Below are 13,624 nucleotides of genomic sequence, written 5' to 3' on the forward strand. Positions count from 1 at the left end.
TTGTGTCACATGACTCTTATTTATGGAAATGGACCAATGCAGGGGGCAGCATGTGGCTTAGTGGACGAGGCCTCCGTGCCTGTGATTGGAGGGTTGCCGGTCACGCCCAGCCCTGGCAGATCAGTCACATGTCCGTGGGCCCGTAAGCCAGCCCTCATCCCCAGCTTACTGGGTAACACAAGCTGGCTCAGCCTTCTCTTCGACTCCAAGCTTGCTCTCACCTGCATGTGCGTGTCATGGAGACACAGGTGGGGTGAAGACGATATATCCACTGGGATTAATAAAGTGTCTCTATTCTTTTCTATATGAAGAATGATCACCCTTCAGCTATATTCTGGCAGGCACAGGATCCACTGTAATACTTCTATTGCACAAACGGATCCAATTTGGTAAAACCTGCAAGAAAATGCTGTGGTGATAAATGTATGTTTACATCTGCATGTGGGATATCAGACTGCTTCTTTCTCTCTTTTTGTTGTTTGAGAAATTGGGGGGTAGGTAATGGTGAAATGAGCAGCTTTGGTCCTTGGGGGCTGGGGGAGTCCCCTCACACAAAATCCGCTTCCCAAAATCTTCAGTTATTTTCTGCTTCCTAAGAAAAATGAAAATAGGTCAATTGCAAAGAAACAGACTGTCAGAGGTACTAGGACTGTGTAGCCTTGCAGGCTGGATTAAGCACATACACACAGCAGTGATACAGCAGCTCATTGGATCATTGGTGTGGTTGTCTAGTAAGGTGTGGTGGTACAGGGAGATGTGGTTGTGCAGTGACATGTGGTGATACAGGGAGGTGTGGTTGCCTACTCAGGTGTGGTTACACAGTGAGGTGTGGTGATACAGTGAGATGTGGAACAACGTATTTTGGTTGTACAGAGTGGTGTTCAGAGCAGCAAACACTGTTTGCATGTCACTGCATTCTGCAAACTGTGCCGCATCCCGTCAATTGCCTGCTGTAGCGCCCCATGCAGGCCCCACTGTAGACTTAGGCAAGAGAGATTGAGGTCAGTGTCTCGATGAGCTTTTCTGGAGCAGGAAATGAGATGGTGCCCCCTCCCTGCCCCCTGCACGCCCCCCATAGCCTTATGTGCCGCGGGCACATAGAGACACCCCCATGATAACCTAATTATGTGGATGATCCTCTCCTCTGTGTCCCCTGAAATCCGCCACTGTCCCTGACAGGCCCCCGGCCGCTTTGCCGAATTACATTAATGCACCAATCCTCCCGATAGCCTCTGTGGTGCACCGAGATGGGTGGGGCAAGAAAAATGGAATGGGGTAGAACTGGATGGAATGGGATAGAGTACAGTAGAGTGGGGTGCAGCCAGATTGAGCAGAACAGAGCAGGATGGAGAAGGATGTAGCTGGACAGGGTGGAGAGAAGCTGAATAGGGCAGAATGGAGCAGGGTGTAGCTGAACGGATTGGGGTGGGGCTGGATAAAGGGTGTAGCTGAACGGATTGGGGTGGGGCTGGATAGAGCAGGGTGTAGCTGAACGGATAGGGGTGGGGCTGGATAGAGCAGGGCGTAGCTGAACGGATTGGGGTGGGGCTGAATAGAGCAGGATGGAGCAGGGTGTGGCTGGATGGAGCAGGGTGTAGCTAGATTATGGACAGTTTCCCAAAGACAGGTGTCCAGTGCCTCTCTGAGAGCATCTTCAAGGGACTGCGCTGTGTAGCTGTTAATGCCCCCCCAGGGCTAGCTCCTCACAGGCCTGGGCCTCCCCCTCTCTGCCATCTCCGACTGAAGTGTATTTCCATGCTGGGAATGCCCTCAGCTTTCATACACCACAAGCTGGGGGGCTCGGGGGCTAGCTGAATATCACACAGTAGCACTGGGCATTTCCACAGTGTGCTGTGGTGAACATCGCCATGTGCGACCTGTGCTTTTTAAAGAAATAAATGATGTGCAGAGAGGGTGTGTCTGCTACCAGGGCATACTGCCAATGTGAAATATCACAGAGCAAGGAGCTGAAACGAGACCAGTCAGCCAATCAAATGAGCACCCTCCCCTGTGACCAATCAGATTATTATTATTAAATGACCACTTTCCCAGTTTGACCAATTGGATTATTAAATGAGCACCTTCCGACTTTGACCAATCAGATTATTAAATGAGCACCTTCCCACTTTGACCAATCAGATTATTAAATGAGCACTCCCCCCCCCCGTCCCAACCCCACGGGCAGGAACTTGTTCATTTCCGAAGATTTAAATGGGAGGATTAAAATGAACTTCTGCTTGCGGGTGTGATGACACCCCATATTTTAGGTACACGTAGACTCTCCCAGTCACAGAATCACTTGCTGAGCTCTGTATGGTACCTGTGTGTTGCGGGCTCCTTCCCAGTGCATTGTGGGACATAGATGGAGATTTCTCCCCGGCAGGCGAGTAATGCCTCAGAGAGGGAAGGGTGCTCTGGGGACCAGTGACGGGATTCGGGGCAGATTATTCTGCTTTCCCAGAACCCGCCAAATTCCTCTTATTTAATTTACAATTATTTACAAACATTTATACTTCATGTATCCACAACTCCTGTTCCAGTCATTTCTTTTATTTAATGCTCATTTTATTTATCCATACTTATCCACATCTCCTCTTCCAGCAAATTCATTTATCTATTTCACATCCTCCCCATACATTCGTCCCTCTGCGGCTCATACTCATATGTCCGCTTTGATGTTTTGTTGGCGCCTTTGTCTTCTTTCCTGCTGTCTGGTCCTGTTGCATGTTCCATTTTCCTGACTGGATGGCCAGTGAGAATTCCTGTGTTTTGAGCCGCTAACCATCTGAGAGACAAACACATGGAACGTGTTGTTTACGTGTTATCAGATATGGCAGAGCTGATAACGTACTTTTGAGAGGAAGATGCCTTTATTTCCGCCTGTCTGACGTCTCGCTGCGTTTCAGCTTCCCCCAACCCCCCAGCACATCCTGTGCTGCCACGTCAGGTGGGGAAGGTAGCCCCCCCCCCCCCAAATCTGGGCAGCTAATTTGTCTTTGTGTCCCAGAGTCCCCATGTGGCCACATTTAGTCCTGCAAGCATGTTATGGGATGGTGGGGGTTGGCGGGGCCGGACAGGCAGGTGCAGCTGCTCCATACTGCAGCCTGGGGAGTGTGGATAGCCCCCCAGCCATGTAAGTGTGGGTTTTCGGGTGGCAATGGATCCACCCCCCTCCCCCATGTGGGGAGCTTGTTTTGGCATGATGGATGGCGGGTCGGTTCCAAAGCCGATTTCTGTGCACACATTGCAAGCTGTTGCACACAAGCCTGTTTAATGCTGTGCATGTGTGCTGTTTCTGCTGGTTTCCCCTCTCTTTTTGTATTTACCCTCCCCTATTCCGTGAGAATCCATCCTTTCTCTTTCTGTATTTATCCCCATCCTTCCCATGCATTTCTGTGAGTATTCATCTCCTGTATTTCTGTGAGTACTCATCCGGGGTATTTCTGTGAGTACCAATCCCCCATCCTTCTGTGAGTACCAATCCCATGTATTTCTGTGAGTATCCATCTCCTGTATTTCTGTGAGTACTCATCCTCGGTATTTCTGTGAGTACCAATCCCCCATCCTTCTGTGAGTACCCATCCCATGCATTTCTGTGAGTATCCATCTCCTGTATTTCTGTGAGTATCCATCCTTTGTATTCTGTGAGTATCCACCTCTCGTCTCTCTGAGAGTGTCCACCCCCCATCTTTCTGTGAGTACCCATCCCCTGTATTTCTGTGAGTACCCATCCCCTGTATTTCTGTGAGTACACCTCTCCTTGTGCACCATCGGAGATGCGGTGCAGACTCTCAGAGGGTTAAAATGCCAGTTAGCGTCTGCAGAAGTGTGTTTGCTGACATGCTGGTGTGTGGATGTATTTTCAGCCCGCCTCCTTCACGCTCTCCCTCTCTGCCTCTCTCTCTCTCCCTCCCTCCCTCCCTCACTTGCTCTCCTCACCACATCCCTCGCACTCTTCCCTGCTCCTCGTGTCATGTGGATTCCTGCGAGCTCGGCTCCACAGCCCGTGCTCACTCCATTCCATTAGAGCCTCCATCTGCAGAGCCGGCTGCCGCTTGCAGAAGACGAGGACACCATGGCCGTGCAGCTGGTTCCAGACTCGGCTGTCTGTCTCCTCATGGTGAGTACCCCCCCTCACCCCCCCCCCTTTCCCCCCCTGGAAGGTGCTGGTCCGTCTGGAAGCTGATCGATCGATTTGCTCGGGTGGGAGCCAGGATTAATCTGTGTCTCAGAGCTCCCCATGTGCTACCGATACCTCCTGGTCCATCATTGGGTCACGCATGACCCGAGGCACCTAAGATTAAAGAGACAGCCGCTATCTTTGTTTTTTCCTGCATCTGGGCCATGCATGCTGAGTGTGCCGGTGACGCCTGGGGGAGGGGTCTATGGTCTTTGAGGTTTGTATTGTCTTAGTTGAGGTGTGTCATATCTGAGGTATGCACTATGGAAGATTTCTAAATAGCTGTGAGATACACAATTCTCTGGTGCAGTCACTCAAGTGTGGGCATGGTGCTCCGTGGTGCTCCACCCTGGGAGCTGGGTTTGTTTGGGGGGGTGGGGGGGGGTCACGGGCATATGTCACCATGGCAATAGGAAGTGCCGCGACCAGCCCTGTATCTGGGACAGATGGAGGCCAGAGCAGCTAACATCCTCCACCTCCTACAGCACCTCCTCCTCCTCCTCCTCCACCACCACCTACCATGTGCCTCCATGCTACTGAAAAATGAATAAAGCGGAGCCCGGTCTTCTCATTGGCTGACTGGGGTTGGGCGGGACCCCAAATAGTTCACCTGGCAACAGAATCAGCATACACAGGGGGAGAGGCAGAGGCAGGAGATGAGGCGAGGTCCCTCAGGGACAGCTGGGTGGGAGGGCTACCACCCCCCCCCCCCCCCCCGTGGGGGTGCCAGGAAGCTCCCCATCTTCTCTTCCTGCAAGCCTTCCTTCCTTTTATATTTTCATTCTGACATTTTGTACAAGGTGTTCGCATGGCACCTGATAACTGATAGACAGACATCTTTGTTAGCTACACACACAGCAGATTTGAAATATTGAACTGTTGTTGAAATATTGTTGTTAAAAGGTAACTCATCGCATACATAGAACCGTAAATTGTAGGATTAACAATTTCAGGAATAAATATTGCTAAAGGCATCAGTGCCTGCTAATTATTACCATCTAAGTTAAAGCCTTCGTCACAGCAATGCAAACAGCATATGAAGCCGGTGGCGTGATGGTCACTGTCAAAGCATTGATCAGTTAGTGGCTGATCAGCTGCTGGCTGATCGGCTGGTGGCTGATCGGCTGGTAGCTGATCGGCTGGTGGCTGATCGGTTGGTGGCTGAACGGTTGGTGACTGATCGGCTGGTGGCTGATTGGTTGGTGGGTGATCGGCTGGTGACTGATCAGTTGGTGACTGATCGGCTGGCAACTGATCGGCTGGTGGCTGATCGGTTGGTGGCTGATCGGTTGGTGACTGATCGGCTGGTGGCTGATCGGTTGGTGGCTGATCGGTTGGTGGCTAATCGGCTGGTGGCTGATCGGTTGGTGCCTGATCGGCTGGGCCGTTTCTCTGGGGTTTGTGTGCATCAGTGAATTCATTGAGAATGTGGTTTGTGGGTTGCTCTGTTGCCAGTGTGGAATGTGTGATCTTGCATTGCTCTGAGCTCCTGGAGGAGCGAGTACCTCCACCGTTTCAGCCATGAGTGTCTGCTGTTCATATCTGCAGTTCTATGCTGACCTTTCCCCGGAGAAGCTCTTCTGTTTTTGGCCCATAGATGCAACATTTCTGGTCCAAATAGTGTTTTTTGGGGAGTAAGGAGCCTGTGTTTCTGTGTGTACTGGGATGCTATTATTGATGGGAGATGGGGACACTGTGCAAAAGCTCAGGTTGGTCACTCAGTAACGTTAGTAAACCCTTTTAATGTGTCCACATCCATCTGTCATCACTGGAGGGGCCACTGTGTACATAGGGGGCCTTCAGAAAACATCTCGAGTCTATGACAGTCCACCCGACAATAGGAAACTCTACAAGGACCACCCCGTGGAGCATGATATTACCGGGAAGGCTTAATCGCCATGGTTACCGCATCACCTCACCCCACCTGCTCCGGGCCGCTGCCACCCGCTCCGACTGACATGCGCCGCGAATCCTGTCGCGTCTTCAGCGTCTTTCAAGGATGCAGTCAAATTCATTTCCTGTCCCTCAGGGATGCAGTCAGATTAATTTATTGTCTTTACGTTAAGCTGTCAAATATTGGGAGAGGGAGGCTGGCCGAAAGCGCATCAGGATAAAATGCATGTGAGGGATCAAAGGACCCAGCAGTTAATCTCTGGGTGATGAACGAGGGCGAAAGCATGAATGAGAGAGAGAGAGAGAGAGAGAGCACTCCCCCGCGCCCTCCCAGGCTGGGATAGTAATTCATTCTCCAGGGGAGGTTATGATGACATCATGGCTGGTGTGTTCGGAGGTGACCTCTAAGCAGACCTGAAGCCGGCCTGCCAGGGCACAGCTCTGCCCGCTTATCAGGGATTACCGAAGGGCTCTCGGGAACCAAGGGCACTGGGGTCGAATCTCCAAAAACCCCAGCACCAAGCAAGAGCTTCAGATCTGTAATTCTGCGTGGCTTTTGTAAAGAATGTGCCAGTTTTCCCGGCATTGATACCACGAGCGTATTTTCGTGCTGCTGCCGTTTGCTGGTGAGGTGCTGCTGACGACGTGGATCCGCGTGGATCCAAGCAGCTCCTGCGGTCCCCACAATACGCTCCATTCAGGAGATCCTACTCAACCCGGACCTCTGCTCTTCTATGGTCAGAGGCTGCTGGGGTGACAGGGAGCAGATGGCCTGTGGGTGACGGCCCATGTTCCTCCGTACGCCTCAGCACTGCCTACGGTGCCACTGCTGCCTCTGCTTTCATCTGTCCTCCTCACATGATCTCACTGACAGGCGGGTTTCTGTCCTGCTTACGAGTCTCATCCGGTCCGTGTCTGTGAGGATGATTTCTCACTAAATTAGCCCTGGGGGGGCTGTCTGATTGGATGCAGGTAACTGGCTTCTCTGGGGGGGGGTGAGTGAACACTTTGGGCCCAGAGGCCACCATTCTATCCTGTATGATGTCATGGTTACACCGCTGGCCCTGACAGGGAAGCCGGTTATAGAATTTCCCGCAGACAGATGAGGAGGAGAATCATGTCAACCAGATCTGTAACTCTGTGGCCCTGACGTCCTGTTACCTGAGCTTCTGTTACCTGGGGTTGTCACACGAGGCCCTGTTACCTGGGGTTGTCACACGAGGCCCTGTTACCTGGGATTGTCACCCGAGGTCCTGTTACCTGGGATTCTCTCTTACCTAGAACTCTGTCACCTGAGGTTCTGTTACCTGGGGTTGTCACACGAGGTCCAGTTACCTGGGTTTGTCACACGAGGCCCTGTTACCTGGGGTTCTCTCTTACCTGGAACTCTGTCACCCGAGGCCCTGTTACCTGGGGTTCTCTCTTACCTGGAACTCTGTCACCCGAGGTTCTGTTACCTGGGATTGTCACCCGAGGTTCTGTTACCTCTATAAGGCAGCACACTCTCTGACGCCACCAGCAGCTCCCTCTGCTCCTGTTTCCTGTTCCAAACCACTCGCGGTTCCTGAAATCAGGCCTGTTCCCCCTGTTACTGGGGCTTCTAGGGTCACCCCCCCCCCCCCCCATCTGTCTCGTGCCCAGTGGGACAGTCGGGATGTAATCTGAGGTGATACTAAGCAGGGCTCTGAATGAGCTCGGTTTGTGAGATCGCCCTGAAACATCAGATCACCTAGCGTCTGCCTTGTCGTGGATGGTAAGTTTTGTTTCATGAGTCTCATTTCTAAACCGAAAACAGTTTGGCTAATGCCTGGGCATGGAAAGCTTTTAATCGCTTTCAAAAACCTTTTCCAGTAAGATCCAGGGCATGTAAAATGGGATAATGATTGATTTTTCTTGCTATTTCCTGAGCTCAGTCAGCATCATTTGTAGCATCATTCAGACGAACATCCCTCCCCGGCTGATCGCATCTGACTGGTGTCTCAGCCATCAGCCAGGCCGGAGCTGAGAAGAAACACAACAGAAGCTAATGAGGCTGCCTTAGTGAGGCTGATCTGAGCTCAGCTCGCGGCCGTCCGGGCCCCAGCCTCTCGTGCTCTCTGCCGTTCGTTAAAAGAGCCTGCCCATGGTTCCATGTGGAAGTGTTGTTCGCAGCACCCCCCCTTCCTGAAACGCTGCCAGGCTGTGGGGTTAATTCACTCTCCAGGGAGGTTACAATGACATCATGGCTGCTGTGTTCGGAGGTGACCTCTAAAAGCAGACCTGAACGGGGGTGTTCTTGACGCTAAAGCCGAAAGGCTGTTGTGAAGTGGCTGCCTCATCTACCATACCAGGAACCTTCTCTGCTTCGTATGGGGCAGGACTGTACTCATAAGCCCCTGAAGGGGGCGCCCTCTGCATGTCGGACTCCGGCCATGGCTGTATCGGTCGCTCTCATTGGCCGGCTGCCTGGCAGTGGTGTCGTGGCCGCTCGCGGCGTGCCCAGGGTTGGGTTTCCCGGTAACCTGACTCCCTCATTGTCCTGGAGATGGTGATGGGGGTAGGCTCTGGAGGAAGGGTGTGCGGATGGAGGGCAGTGCACCTGTGCAGGGGCCATCTGCTTCGGGGATGGAGCAGGTGTGTAGAGCGGGGGCCCACGATGTAGACGGGGGGGGGGGGGGGCACAGGGACTTGGAGGACCCCACCCCCCCACATCCCATATGGCAGTGATGGGCAGAAACTCACTCTCTTTGCTCACTGTGTTAGAATCCTTCTAGAAACAAAGGATGGGCTCAAACCGGAACAAACATCTACCTTTTCTCAAACAAATATGCCTGTTTAGGACTGGCAGAGTGATGTCACCATGGGGCCCCTGGGCAAGGCCCTTAACCACCAGTATACCCCCAATATGAACTTAAACTGTAGGTTTATCATATCATATATGGGGGGGGAATTTACATTTTATTGGCATTGAAAGTGTTGCTGCTGTCACTGTCCAGGCTTTTTCTTGCTTAACTCCCCGCATCCGGACGCTTTGGACCTGTGGGGTTCTTCCGTTCCATGTTTTTCAGCGAGACCTTGGCTCCCAAGCCACTTGAGACGTCCCCTGGGACAGACGGTTCACAAGCTTCCCCCGTAATGCAGGATTATCCGTGTTTATTTCTGGAATGAATATTCCAGTCATTAAAATGATCCCAGCAAAGACACACTCCAGGCTCCGGTGCTGACTGGCGAGGCGTTGTTCATGAAAGGACTCACATAGCGAGAAGCGTCACGGCCTTGGTCACCATGGCAACCGGAGCAAACCCCCCCCCTCACGGTCCGGACAATACCGGTCACTCGAGCCAGATCCACACAATTAAGCACTACTTACGACGAGCCAGCAGAATAGGACTGTTTCGGGGTGAGGAGATGGCGTGGATGGAGTAATCCGGAAAAGCCTGGATCCAGGCTGAAAATGCCAGGCTGGAGTGCCAAGGATGCGGTCTCCATGGTAACGTTCACACTGCACACTGGTGGGAGTTTGCTGGAGTGAAATGGTGAGGATAATGAGGCCGCTGTTTCTGCAGGAATTCACTCCTGTTTGCTCACAGCATTAGGAGTGTACGCCATTCATTTTGTAGCCTGGCATCTCTTGCCCAGAACCTTAAGCAAGTTTGTGTTCCAGATAAAACCTCACTGTGTGTCCAGCCCTTAAAGATTAAGACTTGGTTTCTTCTGATGTCAGACTTTGGGCTGATATCCCAGCAACATGGGCCCTAACAAGAGACGCTGCTCCTCTCTGGGTAACTTTAACCCTTAATGATGTTAAATGATGGTGTGACCGAATGCATAGACATTCCTCAGCTAATCACATTGAGGCTCTAGCATTTCCCCTTCCAGTCCGCACCCCTCGGGATTTATAACGTCTTTAGAGCCCCCTGAGATGGAGGAGTGATGCGGATGGGGATGCCGGATCTACAGGAACTTCTTTCTGGAACATTCCCCTGCTGAACAGCTGGTCCTTCTGACCCAGACTGTATCCACAGAGCCAGAAGAAGAACGTGTCTGGGAGGACAGGGGACGGCTTGGCCATTCAACACCATCCCGGGGGCCGCCGTTGTCTTAGGGATGAGGGCCTGGAGCAGAGAGCCCCTCCTCGCCTCCCAGACCCTGGCAGAGGAGCAAACAGGGTTTGCAGGAGCAGCTATGTACCTGTACATCCGACAGACTGTCTGCTCTGCAATCACACTGGGAGGAGCATCATATTGTCAGAGCCAACGACACGCAGCGGGGACACAATCTCTGTGCTCCAGTGTGTGTGTCTATGCCTGTATCTGTGTGTGTGTCTTTGTGTCAGTGTCTCTGTCTGTCTGCATGTGTCTGTGTGTCTATGCCTGTATCTGTGCGTGTGTCTTTGTGTCAGTGTATCAGTGTCTCGGTCTGTCTCTGTGAGCGTGTGTCTAGATGACAATCCTGCGCAGTGTGTGTGTGTGTGTGGGGGGGGGGGGGGGCGTAGTACTGCCTCATGCCTTATCAGCAGGTCCCGGCAGGGATGAGCTTCAGGCAGAAGACACAAACGCCTTGCAGCGTGTTGTCGGGAGAGTTCGGGGGATGGTTGCTCCTGACAACGGTTGCTAGGAGACCCCATCCTCAGTGCATCTGGAGTGATTTCATTCAGTAACGGATTAGGACATTGTGGATGGTGAGGTGTGCCGGGTACCGTGAGCTTAACAAGGCAAAGGAGTGACATTAAAGCTTCCTCCTGTCAGCAGAGTACGAGAGGGACGCAAGTGTGAACTGCCACTATCTATTTAAATAAGAGCCTATGATGGCGATGCTGTGACAGAGTGGGAAAGGCCCACATGGTGTAACCACGTGTATCCTCCTGGTAACTGAACAGCTTGACATTTTTATGCATTTTCCTTCTACACCACTTGGAAACCCATCCATCTTTGAGGCAGGTTATGGCAGGACATTGGTCAGCGATTCATGACCACGTGTCTCCAGACCGCAGTCATATGGACGGACCTTTTTGGTTCAGGCTTCCTCCCTTCCACGAGAAACCTTAGGATGGATGACCTTAGGTGTCACAGAGAGGCACATAAACAGCCTTTTTGTCCCCAAAATGTCCCTACTAGCATGCAGATTTAGTCTTGTGAGAATGTCAGGAGCTGCTGCTTGAAAGTGCAGTGAATCCAATGGTGCTCAGTTGGTGTTCAGGTGATGCTCAGCTGGTGTTCAGGTGATGCTCAGCTGGTGTTCAGGTGATGTACAACTGGTGTTCAGGTGATGTACAGCTGGTGTTTAAGTGATGCTCAGTTGGTGTTCCGGTGATGCTCAGCTGGTGTTCAGGTGATGTACAGCTGGTGTTCAGGTGATGTACAGCTGGTGTTCAGGTGATGTACAGCTGGTGTTCAGGTGACATTAAGCTGTCCAAATTGTTTTTGAGGCAAATCCAAGCAAAGACTGCGTCACTCTGTCTTTCTCTCTCTCTCTCTGTCTATCGCCAGCGTTTTCATCAGTGATCTTCTCTGATTCTCTTTCTTGATCATCAACCATCATCATGTAGAATCTGTAACTTCACCCCATTTCGTAAATGGGTGTATTTTTTGGCTCTCTGACAGTATTGCCCCCTCCTGTGAGGGCATCGGCCCCTACCTTTGGGAAATCCCGGCTTGCTATGGACCCCCATCCACATGGACACACTCGTGCTATTCAAGTTATTGAGGCTGTTCGGAGACACCTGATTCCAATCTTTTCTGAGTGCCCATACTCACCGCGCTCTGTGTGGGGGGGTTAGGGCTGGGGGGCGGGGAGGGGGGCTAGGCAGGTACCCCTAATTCCTGTCTTTCCTAAGACTTCACATAAACACGTTCTGTGTGGGAGGCTCTTGATTCATCCACTTCCAGTTGGAACCGTTTTTGTTTCGAGATGGAATAAATAATGGAAAAAATGCCATGAATTGAGGGGGACGGATTACACATGTTATGCTAATGGAGCCCTAAAATAGCACATTTTCCAGTGGCACTCCAGGCTACTGAACAGAGCTCAGAGATTCCGCCTCCTCAGCAGAATGACCAGACAGCTTTGTTGTTCCTGAGGCCTCCAACTCGATGTTTCAAAAGCTGAATAAATATCTATCAGAAGGCCATAGTTAGCTAACTGGTTAGCAGAACATGCTGCTTCAGCATCTCTTGAATAAGGAACGTTTATTTAATATTTAGTGTAGTGACTACATGTAGCCAACAGGTGGCCCCCAAAGCTCAGTTTGAGTGGTGGTAAACAGCGCCGTTGGATACACTGTGTGTTGACGTGACCAGTCTCTGTGTGGTCCATGAGCATTGAATGGGGGGGGGGACAATAGATGGACTGACCACCCTCAGCGAGCCACCAGCTTGCAGGCTTCTGATTGGTTTAATCTCGTGTGAGTGGTGGGAGTCAGGGCCGGAAATTGCGCAGTTATCTGCTGTCACATGAGCAGCGAGGCAGTAGGTATGTTCCCTGGGGAGGGGCATTCCCGCTTGAGTGCAAAAATGACAGTGCCTTTCCTGGTATGGGAAGACAGAACCCTCCACATCTGTGGGAGGGGGGAAATAAACTCTACCGAGTGAATAATTGGCCGGATGCGGAAAATCGGGAGTTTATAATGAGAAATGGCAAATCCGGAGAACTGGGCGTGGAAAGTTGAGAAAAAACACGGGAAATCGGGATCGCTGACGGGTTTGCAGGCATGATGCCCCCTGTTCGATTACATGGAGGATCATTTGTTGATCGTTTTTTTAATTATTATTATTATTATCCAAATTCGCTGCTCCTCTGTGCAGTTCGGTTCCTCGGGCTACCTGCAGATACGCGGGTCACTGACATAATTAACAGATAGAGCAACACACAGTAGCCGTATTTGCTTGAGATAAAGGATATGTGACAGTTCATTAATAGTGAACAAACATGGCATCAGTTTGTAACTAGCACTTCATTTGAGGTTAATACATGAGTAATAGCATAATACTACATTACTTGTGTCCCCCCGAGTGAAGCGTTACCGTTTGTGTGCATGTGGTCAGAGATGTTCATTCTGAAGAATGGAAGACGCAAAAATTAATAGGTTAAACTTATACACGTAATTCCATAGGAAACTACACCGCCACGCCAAAACAATGGAGGATAAATAAGCCCTTTTGTTATTGGGGATCGATCGCAATCATAACGGGACATAGCCTTTTATTTATATTTTACATGTATGATTCGCGACATGTTTAAATTTGATCAGCAGATCGATCTTTCGTTTTCCACAGATTAAAAAACGAGTAACGTTATCCCGCTAATAATAATGAGTAGCAGGTTTCACCGCAAACACCGGCGATATTAGACCAAAGTACGGTGGTACCCTGGAACACAAACTAAATTCGTTCCAGAAGGCTGGTCGAGTTGCGATTTGGTCGAGGTCCAAGTCGAATTTTCCTGTAAGAAATAATGTAAATCAATTTAATCCATTCCAGACTCCCAAACGATTGCGTATTTTAACCCATCTACATACCCAATAAATAAAAAAACTATTAACAATCAATATAAAACTAATGCACACATTCAAAA

The 13,624-nt window shown here is 50.9% G+C and overlaps 1 protein-coding gene across 1 annotated transcript in view; it reads left to right on the forward strand.

The window, feature by feature from the left end:
- The first annotated feature begins 3,959 nt into the window (after positions 1-3,959).
- The window catches only part of LOC125738237 (FERM domain-containing protein 4A-like), a 67,741-nt gene continuing 58,076 nt past the window's right edge, over positions 3,960-13,624 (forward strand). The window contains exon 1 of the mRNA XM_049007007.1: positions 3,960-4,120. Within this exon, the coding sequence (XP_048862964.1) occupies positions 4,076-4,120 (45 nt within the window). The 5' untranslated portion in view covers positions 3,960-4,075. The remainder of the gene's footprint in view (positions 4,121-13,624) is intronic.

The sequence above is a fragment of the Brienomyrus brachyistius genome, chromosome 3, assembly GCF_023856365.1.
Source record: "Brienomyrus brachyistius isolate T26 chromosome 3, BBRACH_0.4, whole genome shotgun sequence".
Classification (NCBI taxonomy): domain Eukaryota; kingdom Metazoa; phylum Chordata; class Actinopteri; order Osteoglossiformes; family Mormyridae; genus Brienomyrus; species Brienomyrus brachyistius.